Source organism: Cryptomeria japonica, chromosome 9, assembly GCF_030272615.1.
Source record: "Cryptomeria japonica chromosome 9, Sugi_1.0, whole genome shotgun sequence".
In the NCBI taxonomy this organism is placed as follows: Eukaryota; Viridiplantae; Streptophyta; class Pinopsida; order Cupressales; family Cupressaceae; genus Cryptomeria; species Cryptomeria japonica.
In genome coordinates this window covers 648,107,994-648,130,760 of record NC_081413.1, presented here as the reverse complement: position 1 = coordinate 648,130,760, position 22,767 = coordinate 648,107,994, and the positions used below count along the sequence as shown (strand labels likewise).

General features: G+C 36.0%; 1 protein-coding gene across 2 annotated transcripts in view; it reads left to right on the top strand.

Annotated features, from left to right (window-relative positions):
- Positions 1-13,517, top strand: part of LOC131066734 (probable isoaspartyl peptidase/L-asparaginase 3) — a 38,723-nt gene extending 25,206 nt beyond the window's left edge. For both annotated transcript variants that reach the window (XM_058001567.2, XM_058001568.2), the window contains 2 exons: positions 12,767-12,871; positions 13,016-13,517. In XM_058001567.2, coding sequence (XP_057857550.2) covers positions 12,767-12,871; positions 13,016-13,244 — 334 coding nt within the window. In that variant the 3' untranslated portion in view covers positions 13,245-13,517. The remainder of the gene's footprint in view (positions 1-12,766; positions 12,872-13,015) is intronic.
- The last annotated feature ends 9,250 nt before the right edge of the window (positions 13,518-22,767 follow it).

The following is a 22,767-nucleotide window of genomic DNA, read 5'->3' as shown; positions in this document are numbered from 1 at the left end:
ATCAATGTTTGATGGTATCGATTCAAACATCTTTGAAATGTCCTTAGAAGATTGCACTGAGATTGTGTCAAATTGTTCAAGTTGATGGTGAGACCTTGCTCGGTAGGGTTCCATATAGTCATTCATCTATATTCTTACATTCTAGGCCTTAGAATAGACCTTCTCAACCCTTTATCTTTTGCCATTTTTTCAAAATCAAGCTAGTTTAGGACAAAGAGCATCACCATATAGCAATATCAGATGATCGAGTTCCACCAAATCAAGCATTCAGGCATTCGAATGTAAGTCCCCTTGTGATTCCAGCATAATCATATCAACCAACATAGCTTATCCACACGTAGTGACCCTACATTCATGAACCTTGTAATCTTCTCAAGTGATCCTTAAGCTGATCTTCAACATTTGAGAGATTTTGTTCAAGAGAGGATAAGATACTTTTTGCTATTTTATTCTGTGTTCGCATGTGCATAAAAAACACATCAACAGGCCTCATCCTTTATATAAAGACAACCTAGCATTAATCACACATGTGGTCCAAGTGTGGTGGACCTTGGACACTTTCTAGTTAGCTAAGCAAGTAGAAGTAAGAATTGTACATAGCATTTAGTATATCCAAAACAGTTAGACTTGTATATTCTTGGTGAAAGATGATAACTTGCAGTAGGCAGCGCAAGCTTGTTTTATGGAGGTCATCAAGATGAAAGCTAAAGCAATGTCATATCAAAGAAAATTGTCTTAACTTTAAGACTTCATGATTTTCTAGGTAACATCTTCATGAAGCAGTAACTTGCAGGATTAACAATGACAAGAAGGATTGTTAATATGTGAAAGTGCAATAGAAAACCAGGCACATCATATACTTCTCCTACGGGCTATTCATGTGTTCAAGATTGGAGTCAAGTTGACTAAGCCATATGGAGATCCTTAACCAAGATCGTCAACAGTCTTCCATTTCCACAATTACTGATCAATAGGGATCGAATATCAGAGACAGCATCAATGTTTCCATAAGAGCAATTGAATACATCAAGCAAGTAAAATTACAAACATATATATTGAAGCCTCCATGAGCAATTATATCGAACATAAAGAACAAGCAAAACAAACATTGATGTCATCATTATTGCCGCCCAAAAGTGTTGTCGGTAAAATTAGTATTTGTTAGTAAATGTTTAGGGGTTGACGGCTGGTCGACCGACTGCCGGTGCCAACCGTCAGCCAACTGCTGACGGTTGGCACCGGCAGCCGGTCGACCAACCACCAACCCCTAAACATTTACTAACAAATACTAATTTTCCTGACAACAAAAAGAAGCATATTAAATGCTGTTAACTAATCACCGATTAGTTATTGACATAAGGTGTGATTACCATGAAAGTCAAATATTCAAGTGGTGCGATTTGTATATAAGAGTAATTTAATTAATGAAGAGATGCAACCATTTAAGAGTCACAACCTTTGCAAAAGGGGTACATGAAGGATATAAAAGGCCTTACAAATCATTTGGAAATCAGCATTGAATCTTTTATCTCTTTTATATATATCCTATTTGGATCACTCAATCTGAGCATTTGGATTAGGGTCAAGTATCGGTTGCATATAGAACAAATTCAATATCAGAGAAAGCACCATCATTGTTGCAAGCACATCAAGTTAAATCAGAAAAGCATCATCTACCATTGTTGCAAGCATATCAAGTCCAATCAGAAACAACACTATATCGCTGTAAGTGATATCCTATCTATTTGCATATTCATAACGACATCAGAAACAGCAGTATTCGTATGGACATATCTGAAGCAGCAGATCATCCTTTGCTCTAAGCGATAGGAAGACATATTTTGTAGCATATCTCATACTGTCATAACAGAGATAGCTATCAATCAACATAGCATACTTTCCATTGTCATATCAGAGAAGGCTAATATCATTTAGCAGAAACACATATAGATATTAAGATCGTCCTTGCATATTTGTCATCATTCAAATCTTAGATAGCAGAAATAATCTTATCATTATTGAATTGCACTAAATGCTGATATATAAACCCAATCATCTTGCATACACTTAAGTGTTGAATATGAGATAGCAGTGATATTGTCTCATATGTCCTATCATTTTTATAGCAAAATCATTGATTATTATCCTTAGTGTGATTTGAGACTTTGAGGAAAGAAGTCTTTTGCAATTGATCTTTGCAAGTTAATTGTCCCAATTTTATAAGTTCTAACAAAAGGGGACATTACAAAATTAGCTAGTTTGATGGTGGAAAGTGCTTACAAGCATATTTTTTGGACTCCATGTTGCCTTCATGCGTCAAACAACACACCAAAAGACATTCGAAAGTTAGATTAGGTGAAAATAATGGTGGTAGAAGCTAGACATGTAGATGTTCATTTGCAACTATTACACCTCACTTGCTTTGTTTAGGAATTTTTCAAGAAAGGAATTCCTCAATCTAGTGAATACTAGATATGCTAGCTACTTTATTTTGTTAGAGAGAATGTTTGATGTGTAGGAGCCTCTATAGTTAATGATGATTAATCTAGAGTGGTGTAAATGGGCAAAAGAAAGCATAGATGAAGGAAAAAGTGTGGAAAAAACGATCCTCAATGACAATTAATGATACACAACAAGGTAATACATTGATGATTTTATTATTCAATTATTAAACTGTTCATTTTAAATGTTTCTAATTTGTAAACTATTTTTACTTTGTCATAGTATTCATTTTTTGTCATTCAAGTCTTGATCTTTTTTGAAACTTTAATTTTTGTAATTTGTTTGTAGATATGTTTGCTCCTTCATCTTCCCTTTTGGGTCATAAGATAGATACATACTCTCCTAGCCATTCATAGTAGAGATCATAATTTGAGATTATATGAAGAGCATATTAGGCCCATTGTAATGTGGTGATGGAAACCTATGGCTCTATATCCCAAATGGCATGTACTGAGACATGGGAGAACATCTCATGATGAAGAGATGGAAGAAGGGCTCATGAAGGTTCTTCAAAAAATGTATATTGATGAGGAGTTTTTTTTAACTTCAAACACAATGGCTAGTTTTTGTCAATCTCCATGGTCAAACATTCAACAAACCATATGCGGTGATAGATTAAGTTACACTAGCTCAAATTTATGCATCCCTTTGTCATGAGATAGGAACTGCATCTTTGGCTTGAATGTTGCTATTGAGGGGATCTATATCATCAAGGCAAGGCTGTATAGTTTTGGGATTATGCAAGGTATTGCTATCTAATTGATCCTCAAACTTGGGTTCACTTGTGCATGTATCCGTGCACCATATAGAGGAAAATTAAAAAAAAATCAGTGAAAACTTCTAATGTTGATGTTTGGTCTTGTTTGTTAGCTGGGATAGATGGTTATTATTTTATGAAGGATTGTTTACTTAGTTAATTTAACTATAATTATTTAGTATGTTCAAATATTTTTCTCCAACATTTGTTTTCTTTGATTATGTATGAATAATTAGGTAAGAAGCCAATGTGCAAACTCATCATATGATTTTTTGTTGTTTCAATTTGATTAGTAAAACCGTCGAATTGGAGTTTTCATGAAAGTTGTCTATCCCACATAGGACAAATGTAGGTATTTGAAGGTTTGGGGATGGAAAATGAGGATGTCATTGTAAAACATTGATTGAGATGATTGCTCACTATGGTTGTCAAGCATTTGAGCTACAAAGGTCAAAATAATCTTCAAATGAAGTTGAAAGAGTGCATAAATGTATCTTATTGAGAGATTTAGGAATAAATGTACAAATTCCATATGTAATGATGTTAACTTGTCCAAGGGGTTGTGCTTAATTGGTTAAAACATTGGGTTTTCATTGTGGAGACCCAAGTATAATTCCCCATAGGGACATCTAAACTGGACTTCTAAGTTATGATTCTTGGTCTCCATAGTTGTCTTCTAATATGGAGGTAGTTTCTAAATATAAGTGGATTTCTAAGTAGTGGCTCTTGGTCTTCCATAGGTTATTTCTAATGTGTTTGCTTGTAAGGAACTTGTATAGGTTTAATGTTGATGCTCATATGAGAAAAGATATTTGTAATCAATATTCAATTTAAAAAAAATGATGTTAACTAAAATAGCCATACTAGAACTCATAGGAGAATCCTCATGTAAACTTTTGGCATATTTAGCAGAAGTGAGGCATACATAGCTAAATTACCACACTAGGCAAGCTTGCAGGCCTCGGAGAAGGGGATGGTACAATTTAATGAAGTTTCTAAAGAAATGGGCCAAAGAAGTTAACTTACATGGGGAATTTTGGATGGTAAGTGTTGTGCGTTATGCACACCTCGCCCTGTCCTTGACGAAGACCCCCCCCCTTCCTTTTGGCCATGTAGAAGAGAGAAGTAGAGCCCACATTAAACTAAGTCAGCATGCAGGGTATCCAAACGTTGAACTTAGTTAAGTCGTGCATAAGCTAAGGTCGTGAATCTCATCCAAAATTGGCGTCTTAGCTAGAAACGCCAGTCATAAAACTTCAAAATCGGCCTAGAAGGCCAAAATACGAGCTGCAAATCATCCCTTAATGCCGAAAATAACAAAGAATCCAAAAGTTGCTAGAGGGTAAAATCGCGAAAAAGTGTCATAGAGGCCGAAATTGAAGAAAAGAGTGAGTTGCGTGTTTTGGCCATAAAGGCCGAAATAAGTAGAGCCATACAAAATGTCTCCATTTAGGCCGAAAATTCCTAAAGTTCACAAAATGTCTCCATAAGCCGAAAAGGTTAAAAAAAGCCTTCAAATCACCCAAAAGGCTTCATAGGGCCGAAATGGAAGAACGTCCAAATTCGTGCCAAAAGATCAAAACGGCCAAAAAACTTTCAAAATTGCGCCTAAAGAGGCCTCCAACCCGAAAATCGTGAAAGAGGAAAATCGCGCTATATGATCTTTAGCCGAAATCATTCAAAGTTTACAAAATCACGTAGTAGAGGTATTTTGGCTCGAAAATAATCATAAGGTTTAAATCGCTCGACTTCAGCTAAGAGTATATCACGCATGGAAGGCTCAACAAAGTTCCAGAGTGTGCTTTAAAACAAGATCACGATTTTGTGTATGTGCAAAGAACACAAAATCGCGTACTCTCACTCAAATGGGCTGAACATAGAACAATCTCGCAAAAGAGCATTGTGGGCCGAAATACAAAATGTCTCCATTTAGGTCGAAATTCACAAAGTCTCCAAATAGCCCGAAAAAGCACAAGTAAAACCAAAATCGCACAGTAACACCTTGTTTTGCCAAAAAGGTAAAACGTCAAAGCCCATAAAATCAGCCAGTAAGCCGAAAATAAGAAAAGGATGTTTAGTCCAAAATCGTGCGATATATTCTTCTAGGTCGAAAACAAAAGACTAAGTGTAAATTCGCGCAAATCTTCCAAAACTCCCGAAATTAGCAGATAGCCCGCAAAATCTCATTTAGGCCGAAATACTGTGAAAAATCAAGTTCGCACTGTTTACTCTAAATGGCCGAAAAGATAAAAAAACTTGATTTCGGCCCCCATGCCGAAAATGGTAGGAACTTGTAAAATCACATCTCTTTGTCCAAAGTCTACCAAAGGGGGGAGTTATTAAATTAAGTCGCAAAATAATGTCCTCTTCTTTTCATCGAAATGCTTGATTTTTAGTGTAAACGAAGAGGGCATTTAAACGAGTTAATTGCTCATTTTGAACAAAGAATCCGTATTTTGCAACCAATAAGGGAAAAATGCTAAGTCAGTGAGAAATCTCGCAAAAAGGTCAATTCACCCGAAATTTGGCCAAAGAAATATTTAGCACGGAAAAACAAACATCTCTCAAAAAGTTTCAAAGGCTCGAAATTCGAAAGGAAAGCCTTTAACTTGAAAGTCGAAATCTTGCAAAAGGCCTCTCAGGCCTAAATTTTGAGAGCGAATCAAGATGAAGGATCGAATTTCACGTTTGAAGAGGGCATTTAAAAGATACATCTCACAAAGAGCTTCTCAAGCCCGAACTCCACCGAGATGAAGCTAGACGTTTAAAATTCAACATTTGTTAAGTTAATTTATTTAATTTTTCAAATTGATTGATTAAAGGTGAAATTGATTGTTCGCAGGAAAATGACGTTGAGGAAGAGCTAAAGCGTCAACCTAAAGCTCAAATTGAAGACCTGATCGTGATCAACGCCGAGAAAAGGAAATGCAGGATCACACAATATAGAGCGCCAAAATGAAGCATTGGGAAGCATTCCGTTGAACCACCTGGACAACGAGTTGAAGACCATCAACCAGACTGAAGACCAAAGAACATTTAGAATGCAATACATATGCATTCTCGAGAAATACACAGTTGGATTAATTCCAGAAATTCAGTAAAAAAAAAAACAAACTGAAATTGTTTTATTGTAAAACTGCTTGTGGGCCCCACTCAAGATATTTTGAAACAAAGGGGACACAGGTTAGTTATGTCTATCTGCCAAATTGTCCGAATTAAAGCCAAACAGTTGTCGGTAGTTGAGATAGTGGTTGAAGGGATAACTAAGAATTAAGTGGGTATGGGCAGCCTTATTTTGTGGAATAAATCAGGAACCTTGGATGTAGTCCATCCTGGCCACTGGTTCAAATTGTAAATCTATAAAAGGCAGAGGCCTTTTTTTTGTAAAGGGTTAGATAGTTAGGCTCTAGTTAGGCTGTTAGAGTTCAGCTAGAATAGGTTAAATTTTAGTAATAGCATAGAAATGCTGCAAAAATTGTTGTAATATGCAGCTGACATCAATATAGACACTGATTTGGTGTTTATTATCTTGTTTTCATTCTATTTGCATGGTTTCTTTCAGCATTTTACATAGATCTTTCTGTTTTGGGTGTGCAAGTATTTAATGGATTCAGGCTCATACCATTGAGGATATACTAATTGTACGTTCTTGTGTATGGTTAGTCTGAGCCTTTAATTGCGTTTAGTTCAATTGCAGGTGTTCGTCTGAGCTGCGCTAGAATTGGGTGCTTAGCCATGCATTTGCAGTCTGAAAATCTTCCAAGTCCCTTCGAAGATTGCACCGTTCCTGCGAGGTTGTGAGCCATTTTGGCCAAGCAGGGATTGGCTATGTTGAATCCGTCTACCCGCATACCAGCCAACCTTATTAATTTTAGGCTTCCTGAACCCTTCTCTTTTGCTTTTATTTTTTAGTCTGAGGATCGCAGCAGACCAGCTTGTTGCAAAACGTAAGTCCCCTTGTGCTCCCAACAAAACACATCGACCGTTGAGCTATCCCGTAGTCAAGAACTGACATTTGGAACCTTGAGGTCGTCCCCATTGATCAACTAAAACAGCATTAGGGCTTCCTTATACAAGAGAGGATAGGATACTCGGCGAGATCATTCTATTTTGCGTTGGCCAGATAAAGTTGCAGCGATGCGACTTTAGACACATCAACAGTAAGGATCTAGTGCCAATGGAGGTAGTGCATAAGATATGGTAAGTATACGAGAAGGAAATTAATTTTTTCAGTTTGAGATCAATCTATCACAGACATTGAATGACAATATCTGTTGGAGGTAACCCGTCTTCGTAAGAGAAATAATATACCAATTCAATGTTATATTAAAGCATAACTTTAGAAATAGAAGACAGAAGAATATAGATCGAGAGAATTTTTCTTAATGTGCATCCACAACAAGGTTTAGGATGCACATCAGATGCTCCATGTCTGAAATATGAACATATAAGGCTGAAACACTCAACAAAGCAAGGAGTTGTGAACTATGTTCCATGAGATTCTGGGGATAGTAGGGGATGGCAGTACATATATCATCAAAATTTAAGTTTAGACATTCATATAATGTAGGGAATTCGTTACTAAAATTAAATCAAATATTCAAAATGTATATAGGGGTTTTTCAAATTTCAATAAGTTTAACTAAATGTATACTTATTATATATCAAAGTCAATATTAAAATTAAATCAAAGATTCAAAATGTAATAGACATGGCCGGATTGATCAATAATAGGCTGATAACCTGAGTTACCGGGTTTGTGCAGATGGCCCACTGTATCTAGACCGGGTTTGTTGGTCCAGGTCCACGTCCATGTCTGGGTAGGCACGGGTGCGGCCTGGGTCTGCTCCAGGGGTCCTGGGCTGCACCTGGGCAAACCCAGGCATGAACCTGGGCCAGCAAACCACCAGTCACTATAAATGTGACATTTTTAAATTAAAAAACACTTTTTAATTTTTTTTCCCTTTGAAACCCTAATCCGAACTATCAATTGGCATTTGGCATTGATCGATGATGAAGTATCATACTATCAAATGTATTTAGTTTTATAATTCAGTATATTTCTTGATTTTTTTTTTGTGTTATATATATAGATGAACCCAAACCCACAAACCCAAGGGCAAATTTTTTTTTGCCCGTACCCACAAATTGGGTTCCCGTACCTGAACCCACACCCAAACCTGGACTGGTAACTTAGCTGATAACAGTATGACAGCTATAATTTTTTTGAAGTAAACCAGAAATTTTGTCCTTTTGCAAAATATATCATGATTCATAGTTTATATCATTGACAGTGACAGCAGCACAACAGCAATAAATTAAGAGGAGGACCTAAATTTTTCATTTCATTGTTTAAACTTCAAACTTAGAAGGATAGATAATAGCATAAAAAATATTGTACTACTAATAAGTACAACCATGCTTCATTTAGGCTATTGATATTAAAAGAGCTCTCTGAATATGAGTCACTTTGTGACTCAAGTTGTGGCTTGTCTTATGGAACTTGATCAATCTCAGTCACATCCTTGTGATTCTGCCTAACATCTTTAAGATCAACATCCCAATGTGTGGCCGAGTCTATCGATGCTTAGGAATCTGCCAATCCTAAAGTCTCAAAGTTTCATGAATTGCAACTAGCTACTTTCTTTGTTTAGACGTAAGCTTGTTCCTTCGAATTGAATGGATAAAGCTATAGGTGGACCAATTCTTCTTTGTAGTAGAGGAACTAGCAACTTGTGAGAATAGTCAAATGACAAGTGGTCTTAGCTTGAATGTATCCTTCTCATGCCATGTCCACCATCCAATAGGGTTTTTTGTGCAAGAGTGATCCTATCTGCTTTAGCCTTTGGTTTGTTGAATGTTGGACCACAAAGTGAACCCACAACTCCCAAAGTTTACTTCCATACTTATGGCTGGATATGCATCTTCCTAAGGTCTTTCATAAAGCCCTTCTTTACCTCATTATCATCAGAAGGAGGATCTGAATACCATTTGGGATTAACAGCATAGGAAGCCCTATGAAAAGGGGTATTCATTTTGCTCCACCTCTTTGTGACAATAGCATTGATATGCTCATCATAGAGTTGTAATTTAGGATCTTTGTCACTAATTGCTTGCTTCAATTGATTGAGCATGTTGTCAAAGGTTTTATAAATCTTTCCAAGGCTTGGAGTGTTTGTATCATATATTTGATTGCCCCCATTGTAAGTAATATGACAACAAATATATCTGCGAGCGACATTTAAAAAATTGGAAAATATTAACAATATTAATTTGTAAATAAAAATTTAACTTAAAAACAAGGTACTGACATATTGAATATGCATTTCTTACTTGATAGTGGACCACCAAGTGTCATCATGAACCTTTTCTCTCATATTCTCCACTTATTTAGTCTTTGATTTGGTCCACTTATATGATGTCCCCTATTTGGAGATAGCCTGTTTTCCAATAGTTACATACGTCATTAGATATTATTATGCTTTAAATTAAGCTTTTGAGATTAGAGAACGATTATTTCTTTATATTTCAATCAGTAACCAATTATATTTAGGGTCTTTTCTTATTACTTCCCTAACCCTAAGAGGATGATGGAATTACTGTGCTAGGGCGCTTGGAAACAATCTACGAGCAGGCTCCCTCAAGGTTTCTTAGGAAAATATGTTCATGCCCATCTCGGGACTCTCCCCCAAGGCTTCAGAAATATATTTCCTTACCCATTTTGGGACTTACCCATCTCATGACCAAATTACTCCACTTCTCCCTACACAAACTCCCTATCCCTACGTAGGCATTAGCATAAGACTAAGGACTAGACCGTTTAATATATTTGTCTTTCAAGTATTACGAATGTATAAGAAATTAAGTATGACTATCATACATATTGTAATCTATATTAATATTACTATTAAATTCTGCATAAGAACATTATCAGGCTTCATATATTAAGCATACTTATTAAGCACACCCCCCTGCATACCACCAAGAACAAGGATGTTACTGCCTGTAACTTAATAACAGTTCTGATCTGATCTGATCAATGGTGATCTCCTTGGATGCTTTTGATTCCTTTCCTTTATATCTCTCAATGTTAGGGAGAGGTCACACCTCTTCATCTTGTATGCCCTTTGGCAAGAGACACGCCCTTTCACCATTAGCATCCTTTGAAAGAGTGCAACTCTTCATTATTTCTGCCCTTCGAAAGGGACACAACCTTTCACAATCAGATCTGCACTTATTTAAATCAGATCTGCACTTCTGATTCCAAATCATCCCCCCTCAAATGAGGTTCTCTTCTCCCTTTTATATCTCATGTTGAGGGAGTCATAACTTTTCATTTCATGTCTTTTGACCATCCATTAACTCAATTAAATGTATATTTAATTACATTCTTTTATATTTTAATTTTTTTATTATTATTTATTATTAAATTTTATTTCAAAGTGGGGACATTACAACTTACATTTGCTCGTCTCTAGTTTTGGACACCTTTGCCTTCTACCAATCTAATTTTTGGTGTCTTTAAAAGCATTCTAAAAATCTAAAAAATGTGTTTGTAAGCAATCTCAATCATCAAATTAGCAAACTTACAGATGCAAGTTGAATTTGTAACTACTTGCATAACACTAGATGGCCCAATCTCCTATGTGCCTCCTTTTATAAGGTGAATTTGGTAATTAACATCTATAAATATCATCAAGCAGCTGCTGCAGCCTGCAAATTGTATTCCCCTTAATTCTTTCCTCTTCTAAAAAGAATGATTTTGTAAATGTCTTCAAGCTGCTGAGAAAATGTTGAAAAATGCTAACTAGGGCTCTTAAGACTTCTTATGCCCCTCGTAAAACTATATATATAGTTTTTAAACGACAAGTCTTGGAAAAGAAAACAGAAGATTTGCCCCTTGTCCCTCCCCGTCCATCCAAGATGCTTGGATGTTCTTGAGTGGTTGAGGGACATCTTAGGAATAGCCATTTGTCTTCTTGTGTTTTCTATGATGTCCCAAGGACATTCTAGGGTTTTGGGAAAATTGGGGATGGCTGGGAGACATTCCCTAACATTCTGCTATCTTGTATATGCCATTGAGGACCGGAGATGTGTCTGTGTGTAATGTTGGTTGTGAATAATTATAATGTATTGTTATGTTGAGGTTAACAGCTGGGCAAGGAGGCAGCTACAGCAAAGATGTTCTGAAATATTTGAAAAACGGTCTAAGATAATTTAGATCTATCATCTTCCTGAAGTACACTGTGCTAAAAGAATACATAATGTTTTTTGTCCTTATATTGTCTTTAGTAATCATTTCATTGCATATTCTTTTGTCTTTCTAAGGATGAAAGGTAATGAACATAAAATAACAGTGAAAGCAACCAAAATTACATAAATTGTCTTGACCTTAAAGTCTATATGAGGTGTTATAGGAGCCCATTGTTTTCTTTTGAGTCCAAAAGCATGATTAAAAACAAAAATAAGTGGGGCTGAGTCCAGTACTGAGTTCAGCATGACAGGTTGCAATTGGTATTCTCTTCATTCTTTACAATATGAAAATTGCCTCAAGAACATTTCTGTTAGAATTTATGGCAGGTTTTTTCCTAAAGTTTTTGAGAATGTCTCAATTTAAGGGGATGTCTCTGTTGTTTCTATACAACATATGGATGTCTGGTCTTTCTCAGTGTACCTGTTATGCGGACCACTTTATTTTGGGGTTTGTTGGGTATGAGAACAGACACCCGAGGAATAGTGTGTCAAAATTATTAACAACATGCCTTTAGCCTTGTCTTTTGAAATGTGACAACTATAGGTCATCAAGGTCACCAGGACATGCATTAACATGCATTATTCTGAGCTGCAAGTAAAGCTGGAAGCTAGTTTGCCAGAAACTTGACCTTGTTCGTTTGCTATCTGTTGAATTTGGAATTTTTGAGATATTCCAAGTGCCTGCTTTATGCAAGCTGGGTTTGAATAATATTTCAATAGCGAGAGGAGTAACTGTTTTGTGCAACTTGTGTTTGAATAGTTTTTAAAAGAGGGAGAGGAGAGGTTTTGGGCATCTGATATAATCTGCTTTGTTATTCAGTAGTATTGGCAATCCTTGTGTGGCAATTATCTAATTCAGGCAATTTGCCAAAGCATCATGATTCTTTGATGTTCATCACAGGAGGTACACTGGTTATTGACTTATTTGGAAGATCTTGGAGTTTGATTTCAATTTTTGTCTTTATCTATATGCTCAAATTCAGTATCGTCTTTTCATTGCAGTAGTTGATTTCTGTGCCTGGATGTCTCTTTATCATCCAATCATGGTGGTTGATTATTTATTATACATCATAGTTTGTGCACAGATTCAGAATCAGTATAATGACTACCTAATATTTCTGGCTGCAACTTTTACTTTGCATAGCTATGCATATATATATTATATAGAATTCTCACATAATTTAGTTTTACATTGTTAAAAGTTAAATTCAATGCCCATCATCTGTTAAAATTTCTATTGGAATTCTTTTTTAGGGTTGGTGATGGGCCAATTGCGGGATCATCTGCATATGCTGACCAAGAAGCAGGTGCTTGTGGTGCAACAGGAGATGGTGATGTGATGATGCGGTTTCTACCATGGTAAATCCAAATTGAATAGCTAAGTAACCAGAGAGATTTTTTAATAATGAAATAGTGGTCATTAGTTCATAAATATAGTGCCTGAGTATTTTCAATGTTTCATTTGGGCATGGTCTCTCAACAACTTTGGTTTTTGGATTATAGCTATCAAGTTGTGGAGAGCATGAGGCAAGGCATGACACCAAAGGATGCTGCAGTTGATGCCATTTCAAGAATCAAAAGGAAATATCCTGATTTCGTTGGAGCATTGTTTGCTTTGAATGTTCAAGGGGTGCATTCTGGTGCTTGTCATGGGTGGACTTTCCAGTATTCTGTCAGAAGCGAAGGCATGGAAGATGTTGAAGTTTATACCGTTCACCCTGAGGATAACTGAAGCAGAATTTCTCAGGTTCCAGCTACATGCTAACCAAAATAAATGGTTTGAAGTCATATGTAACTATAGACTTCAATTACTGTTTACTCACAAAATTTCTTCTGCTACGTTAACAGTAGTTAATATCAATTGGAGGGGGGTGAAATAACAGATTTGCCCTAGCAGCCAGTTATGCAAACATCTTTCAGCAACTTCCCTCATGAAGTTTTATTTAAAAGATATTGACTGTATTTGTTATTCTTATTGCTTATTAATCTTTCATAATATTTGCTATACAGAGCCTTTACCACTTCTTTTGCATTTGCAAAATGAATAGCCTCTGTGTGAACCTCATTTTATTTTAGCCAAAATGAAGCTACTAATAGATCTAACCTAAATCCAGATAAGACTACACTGGCAATTGTCTCATTTCTATGTTGTTGTTTCTAGTTCACTTGGACTGAATAAATTGACTGCCAAAGATGTGTTCCTTTTTGTTTGGAAATTTTGTTACAGGAGCACTGGGGATTTCCACACAGCACTATATTTATTAATTTAATCATTTATAAAACCAGGTCCAGCTTGAAGTTTTAGCTATTTATTGCGTTCATATTAACTTAGTTTTGAGAGGATGTAGACCGTTTGCCCTTTGTAGCCAAAGTTAAGATGTTAGCTATGTTCAATGGTGTTTCCAGTAGAATGGCAGCACATTTCCATGACACCAGGGGATGGGAGGACTTTTTTTTGGGTCATCAGTGGATGACAATTAAAAAAATTGGGAAATTTATAAAATATAGGAAATTTAAATTACTCATGTTCCAAGACATTCGTCATGTGTATTATAGAACTATATTTCATGAAATGAGAGTTGAATTAAGAATTCATATGAGAGTAGACACAAATTAACAAAATTTCATTGTTTTCATAGTAAGTATGCATATATAACAACTAAAACAAAAGGCCCAAAAGCTATACAGCCTACAAGTACAAAATGACAAAAATGGAGAAAAACAACATAGCAACTAGATGCACTGCTGTACTTGTTCTTCATCTAGAAATTATATATCAAAACTGAGCAAGTCATTCTCTCTATTAGCGATTAGCTTATAAAGTGTTACAGTGATCAATCCCTCCTACGACTCCCCATCAATCTATTTGAAATCTTGGGGATCAACATCTCAACACATGGCTAGAGTCTGCCGATGTCAATCCTGAAGTTGCTAGGCACTATACACAGACACCAGCTTTTTTCTTTGGTCAGAGGTAAGCCTCTTTTGCATTTCTTGAGAGCTTGATCTGTTTCATGAATTTAACTATTCAAACACGCGATCTCTTATGTTCGGGTAGTGACAATATTTCAAAATTTTATAGGTTGTTTAGAAAAAAATTCTCATTACCATACATATTTTCAAATAAAATAGAAAAGAGAGCAAATGAAATCATAAATTTTATATTTTTTCAGAACAAAATAGACTTTATTTTTTCAAAGACCTTATGCTGACATCTTTTCCCTTCCCCCCCTCCTTTTTTTGGGGGAGGGGCAAGTGGCAGTTAAAATTTTGCCTGGCTGTCTGGGGAAGTCTGGGACAGTCTCATGATGTTAAAGGCAGACGGCTATTTTGGCCCACCTCTTGCCATTTCTAGGTTGCAAAAGATTATGAAACTGAAACTAGAGTTATAAAAATCTCAATAGGGGCTTTATAGATTTTCAAGTAGAACAGCTATAGATGGTAGGTTATGAATCATTATATTGTGGAGTCAATAGTTCTGTAATTTATAGGAGACGTAATATTTCGAGTCCATTATAACGATTGCTTTTGCTTCTGGTTGTAGTTGTGAAATAATTTTTAACATCAACATTTCAAATCACACTGTCATTCATAATTAGGTTTGTAGTTGCTTCTGTAAATTTATTTACAATTAAAATTATTGTTTCAAATTGTATGTAAAACATTATCATGTTTATAATTCTGTATTCAAGAGTGTAACAAAAGCAGTAGTTGCATGGGGGAGGAGGATTTGTATTCAAAAAATTTATGGCAATTTATGAGAATATTGCAGGTTTTCATATAATTGTACACGTGGATGTCCATTCTCTATTGTACAGAGTTTGAAAGGATTTTGTATTTAGAAGGAAATATTTAGGCTGCCCTACCACCTCTATTTGATATTGGCAAGTTGGTCATATCTAATTCAACAAGGTCAGGTTCTGGCATTATATTTTAAAAAATCTAATTACATCAACTACCACAAGTATTGCTAATCTATCCTTACCGAACTGTTGTGAAATTGAATACATTAGATTGATTCGAAAAGTTAGCAAATGTAATACTACATGGGTTAGCTCTCCTCCGACTTTGTGTTTTTGTTAAAGTTAAACATTATAATCTCTCTCACCCCTCCTAAACATTGTAGAAGTAATTATTGGGGCGTGCAATTCGCTAAGGTTCCATAATTTTTTTTATTATTTATCTTGTGCTTACCGATTTTTTAAGATTCTGTTATTTGCTTTGAAATTTATACTTTATCTTATGCTTCTTATGCTTCTTATGTTCCATGATAGACGATTTTTTTTTTCTAGTTATTTTATCTTGGTTCTCTAATGCGTTGATTTTCTTCATTGAAATTTATTTATCTTGTGCCTATCGATTCCCAAAGGTTACATAACATGTAAATTTTCTTGTTTGGGGTTTATCTTTGTCTTGCCATAGCAAAGAAATCTGCTGTTTTCTTAAAACAAAACCTGTAAATAGTACTAGAACTATTGGGAAAATAAGCTAAAACTAGATATTTTGTTCAATTTTGACACAATAGTTAGTTTATAGGCTTTTCTCTTTGGGCTTTCAAGCCCCCAAAATGCGGGAAATGTTGTCTCACACTGGAAAAGTGGCCTCATTCTGGAAAAATGGTCTCACCGGGAAAATAACCATCAATTTTCTATCAGGTGTTATTGTGCACTATATTATTTGCTTAGATTTTTTTTTTTGCAATTTGCTGAGAAAAATGTACTGCTTTAAAACCCTCATTTATTTCAATCTGAGAGAATGTCATGACAAGCAGACTAAGATGACCACTTGATGTGCAATTGTGGAGGGAGAAACTGCTTTTCTGCAGCTGCAATCATCGACAATGATGTAATAATGTGGGCTCAGGGTCATACATTCCCAGCGGTGATTAGTTTAGGGTTGGTTTGTGCCACAGCCAAAGCTTGCAGCTTCATATGGGTTTTAAAGTGTATCAAATATCTTTGAATCCCTTGTTTGCAAACTTGTTTAGATTTGCTCCCAGTAGCTTCAGATTGAATTTCTTAGCTTACGAGTCCGTGACTCTAATACACGCTTTTTGAAATTTTTGATGTTAGTATTTTCTTGTGTGTTTTTTTTCTCTTCTATATTCTAGTGTATAAGTAATAACTTCGTATAACCTCTAATACTCTGATAAGTTTTACTTATATTTTGGTCAGATTTGTTTGATATTAACCGGCCTTGTAGTTTGTTTGAAATTGCTGCGTACAAACTTCATCTATATCTTCAGATATTGATTGAATTTTCTCTATACATTTCTTTTCTGTTCTATATTCTTAGATGGAATATGTTATTGTAACTTGTATAATAATACCTCTCATAAAGCCCTCTTCTGATATCACACCCTGGAATATGTTCTTGTAACTATCTCTTGTATAATAACATCTCTCATATGTTCTTGTAACCATCTCTTGTATGATAACATCTCATGATACCTTATCATTGTATTTTGGTTGGATTTGCTTCATATGAACTTGTTAATTGTGTTTTTGATATAAGTCATGACTTTATGGTTATAATTTGTTGAGATTGGTTTCATGTGAAACTTATGTTCAATTAGAATGAGTTTCTCTTGTGAACTTTTATATTCATTTTGTTAAGAATAATTTTGTAATCAATAGATTGTGATTGGATTTCTTTGGCAACTTGGTTCTTTTTACTCCTTGTCTTGCGATGTAACATACGAGTTAGCTTGTTTGCACTTGGAGCATAAGTTGAGCCCAATGTCATCGTTTCAGGCTAGTCTTATTGATGTGGGTCTAGGATTTGTGCTTGAACCATGTAGTTTCTAGGACCAACAACCCTCTTTACTTTTAATAGTGGCAACTCTAATTGATCCTCCTAAGCTAGAAATTCATGGCCTCACCTTAACTCATAAGGACGCATGTTTTCTTTCTTGTGCCATCAAAAAAACCTTTTTAGTTGGCTCCAGTCTTGCTGGTGTTCCCATGGATTTTGTAGTTGGTTCGAGCTTTCCCAAAAGCAGAAGCAATGGTTGATAAAGTTTCTTCCATTAATCAAATGTTGACAATGTTTGGGGAGATGGTTGAGAAAGAAGAATATTTAAGGTATGGCATTCTTTGCAAATTTCATAACTATTGGCTCAATGTGGCAAAGCCTCACAAATGCATTACCCATTGTTGGAATTGTTTGGTGAAATAGGGTTTTATTTTCTACCTCTAAGCAAAAGGTCCATTTTTTGGTTATTTATAAATTCCTTTTTGGATAGGAATGCCTTGTTCAAGGGGTTTGCGGTTTTGGGACCAAATTTTTTAGGGCTTACAACATGGTGTCTTGATTTTAATCCAATTTTCGTATTCTTTCTTGTTTCTCCATTTTGGGCATAGATACTAAATCTCCCTCTTTAGTTTTGGAATCATGAATGTCTTGCCTTCATTGGGAAGTCTTTGGGCAATCTTCTTTCCATTCCAAATGTGATAGATGGTGAGTAATTTTTACCTTAGGTATAATTCTTGTTGGCTTTGATTTATCCAACAATTACTCAAAGAAATTTGTTTAAAAGTGAGCAACATGGTTTGGATATAACAACTTGATTATGAAGGGATTGCCTTTAGATATAGAATTTGTTGTGACACTAGTCACTTGGCTAGAAAATGTTTGAAGTCTTCTAACAAGGTTCAACAAGTTCAACATTTGGCCTCATCAAGACTATCTACTTGGAAGAAAGGGGTTCAACAATGGCTATGATGATTTTTTTTTACTATAAGGAAAAAATGATCTTTCATAGGGCTCTTTAGATGGTAACTCTTTAGCTTCTCTAATTGCTCGTTTGACTCCTCACGAGGCTTCAATTCCCTCTCCTCTTGAAGAAAAAAATGGTCCTTTTGTAGTCGGAGGGCCCTCTTATGCATATGTATCTCACTTCTTTTTCCCAGTGGGCGGACACCTTTTGGTGCTCCAAGGTGTGATAGCCCTAGGCTATTTTGAGATGCACTTATGTTTTGATTCCTAGCAATAGTCTGCCATACAATTTTGATACAAAAAAGAGGAGAGATAGTCATAGTAAATATTACATAGCAAGATTATGATTTATAACATTAGCCCTACTAGTAGGGATTGAAAGATGCATGTAATAACACTATTGTAGCAACAATTTGTAATAGAAATTGCTAGTATATTATCAAATCTAGGGTTAAAAAATAATGCAATAATAATTTCCTTTACTTTCCATATATTTGTAGACCAACCTAGGTTTTTGCAAATATCAACAACCCTAGGAGAAAATATCATAAATCACTTACAAGTTTTAGGCATCATCATTACCTCTTGATGAGCTTGCTAGAATATCCTACTACTTTGCGATGGTGACTTGGATATTTGTTGGCTTGCACCTTGCAATATGATAAATCTAAGTATGTTATGGTGGCTTGAGTATTTGTTGGTCTATAATCATTGATGTGGTTATTTGAATAATGCATGTCTTGTAAATAGTGGTATGATGTGATGATTTAATTATTAGTCTTGTAAGGTAATGGTATTGTAGGTGATCGATTAGATTTAAGCTTCTCCAAGTAGGGAATTGGGTGTGATTTGCAATTAGTGATGATTGCACTAGAAATATCTTAGTTGGTGTAGTATACTTGTTCAAGGTGTGATGTCTTCAACTTGACACCACTGGAATGTCCTTCTCAAGTTGGTACAAGAATGAAGAAGGTTGTGTTGAGCTTGGTTGACTTGAAAACAAAGAATTGTAGTTAAATTCCATGCTGACTTGAGTTAAAATTGAACAATTCAATTTTATTATTGCACTCAATAAGGAATGGATGGATCAAGAGGAAATGTGACCTTTGGGATTGCAAATAAGAGATTTCATCCTTGGATGTAGGTTGCCTGAATTTAAAGAGCAATTTTAAAATGAGATAAATGTAGGTTGCAAGTTATTACACTATTTAATATTTTGTGAAATGTATTCCATTTAGATTATGCAAAATCTCATCAATTTACATATATTATTGACATCTCAAGTAGCAATAGCCCATTGGTTACGATAAATTCTCCTATTATACTAACTCAACCATCTCCATATATCAATTGGGATGGATTCCATTAAAGTAGCATTCAAAATTTGCAAGGAACATTTCACTAAATTGTCTTGAGTTGTTGCAACAAACAAAAATGACTTTGTTGGATGCACATGTCATGTAGGACTTTGAAGTCCAATAAACACAAGCAATAGAAAATGAATTTCATGCAATTTTAAAAAAACATCACTTTTTACACTTTTTTGTGTGAAATCTACATTGGTGAAATACTATAGAAGTAGTGATCTTTCCATCAAATTTGTGTTTTAGAGCTATGTAAATATTATGCAATAATATAGTACTATTTTGGACTCTATTATCCACCAATAGTTGTAGTTGCAATTGTTGTTTTATATAAATAAAATAATAGAGGTTTTTTTAATACTTTTAATATGTCATCAATTATTTTGATCTGCTTTCTATGTTACATTTTTGTAACATGTTCTCCAACAATCAATGACATAGGTTTCTACAAATAATTAGAATTGTTACTACTTATTAAAACATAAAGATATGCCTTAACTTTCACAAGTATATCTAGAGTTAAATCAATAAAGGGACTTCAAAGAGAACCATCATTCTCCTTCAATCGATATTCAAGAATAAAAAATAATCCATTTATGTAGGTTTAATGTTTCCCCTTCATTTACTTTCATTATAATGAGTACATGTATGCAAAGTTTAATGTAACCTTTTCTAGATGGCCTTTTAATCTATTATTTTCATTAGCATCTTCATAATAATGCTTCATTAGAATAATTTCTAACCTAATATATTCACACCTTCATGAGGTATAGGTGCATGTTGACAATTGTATATCAATTCAAGAAGAGATTTTTCTATGTTACCAATATTTTATTATCTTTATTTCTTTTGCTTAACACAAACTAACTTTCTATTGTTTTATATACTTTTAATAAGACTAGATATGCCTTTCTATTGTTTCAATGTATAGGAACCAAAAATATAAAAAGGCAAAAAAATCATTGTACTTCCATTTGATAGAAGCAAGAAAATTGTGAATTGCATTTCAAAGAAAATTGATGTCACAAATCATCCTTTTAATTGATTATAAGCAAATAGTAATATAAGCATTTTTCAAATGTCGTAGACTATGTTCTATGTTTTTCAAGAGTAAATTTCAAACACAAAGAAATGGTAAATTAAACTAATGTATCTTCTATACACATCAGATTGTACTCTCTAACATGTTAACTTGAAATTAGAGAAACTTACCCAATATCGCTCCCGCTCCTCTCCAACGGCTCTCCCGCCTCTCAGTTTTTGAATGTTGTTGCTCCTGTTGGGGCCAAGAATGGTGTGCGAGCCTCTACTCCGACTGCTCTTGTGTCCTCTTTCGTGGATTCCCCCCCCTTCTTGGCGTGGGGACTGTTGGTGTCCTTCCCACGCCCTCTTCCTCTGTGCCGGTTCTTCTTGGTTCTCCTGGCGTTGCTTTGGCTAGCTTTGCTGCTGACACTTTCGTGGGTTTTGCTCCCCACAAGGTTCGTTCTATTCTGGGGGGGCTTACCCCCCGTGGTGGGTGTTGCTGCCGGTAATGTGGATTCGTGGCCACATTCTCCTGTCGCCCTTTCAAGGGGAATTGCTGGTGTTGACTCCCTGGTTTCTGGTGATGCGTCTCTGCAAACTACTCTTGATGTTGTTAGTGCTAAGGTTTTGCCCAAACCATCCTTTGCTGGCCAACACACCTTTTCTCGTGTGGCCAGACTTGCTACCTAGCCCTCCAAGGGGGTTCGTCCTCTTCCCTGTGCCAAATTCTCCCCCGTGGTGGTTTGTGGACATGATGTGTTTGACAACATTGGGTTCTACCAATGCTGTGCTCGAGTGTGCAGATTTTCTGGGCTTTGGCCTTCACTATTGGACCTCCACCGTTGCGTGAGTGGCTCTTGGAGGCCCTTGGTGGCTCACAATATTGAGCTTTTTCCTTGTGCTAAGGGCTTTTTCATGCCTCTTTTACATCTTCGGCTGATCGGGATTTGGTTTTGGGCAAATTATGGGCTTGGGGAGTGCACTCCCTCTCGGTTAAGCCTTGGACAACCTCCTTTAAGCCTTTAACTAAACCGCTTAATCTGTGTCTAGTTTGGGTTCACCTCCCAAATCTCCCTCTTAATTTTTGGGAGCACTCCTGCTATGAGGCTATTGGTAACTCTATTGGCCGATTCTTGAAGGTCGATGATGCTACATCTTCTATGGACCATACTACCTTTGCCCGCATCCTTGTGGACATTGACATCTCTTTGCCTCTCCCGGGAGATGTAGTTCTTATGGTGGGGGATAGACCTTGGTCACAACTGTTGGATTTCGAGGGCCTCCCCTTTCGCTGTCAAAAATACTTCTCTACAGGTCATCTTGCTTCAGACTGCTTTGTTCTGCGTCACAAAGGTGCTGCCACTTGGTGGAAGGATGCTACTGCTGACCACTTGATTGTCCATGCCACTGATCTTGATTAAGATGGCTCCTCTCAGGAGGATGAGGTGCCTCTTTTTGCTGTTGATGCTACTATTGATTCTATGGTTCCTCTGGTGGACTCTTCTTCTGCCTCGGTGGTTTCTACTCTGGTCACTCCAGGTTCGTTGCCACGATCTACTCCTGTTGGATTTGCTTCTGTAGCTGTTTCGCCACAACCTGCTATTGTTCTGCAACAACCCCCTGCAACTGCTCTAGAACAACCCCCTGTTCTGTTGCAACACTTTGTTGATACTTCTGAGTGTAACCTTGCGGGGTCCCTCTCGTTTGATCTCTGTTTTGGTGGTCCTAATGATAGCATCGCCTGAACTGTTGTTTCTTGCAGGCGGAAGGGGAAGTCTTCTCCCCTCCCCCAAGCCCCCCTTTGTCCGGATTTGGGTGTCTCTCCCATTCCTTGATTGGGGCTTTGGGTGTTTTCCGGTTTGACAGGGTCTTCTTTGGCCTATCCTACTGTGTTTTGTTTTTTGCCTTCGAGCTGTGGTTCTTGTTGCCAACATCATGTCTTTTGATGTTGTTTGTTTGCAGTTGATAGTTTTTGACTATGTTAAGGGTCAATGCCCTAGTTAACGCTGCTTTACTAATAAAAAACATGTTAACTTGCATACATTTTCTTAATAATATCAAGTTTCCACAATTCATATTGCTATTCAATATTGTTTCTAGATTCAATTTTGTTGGACTTTTTCATCAATGTTTTGGATAACACTCCATGAT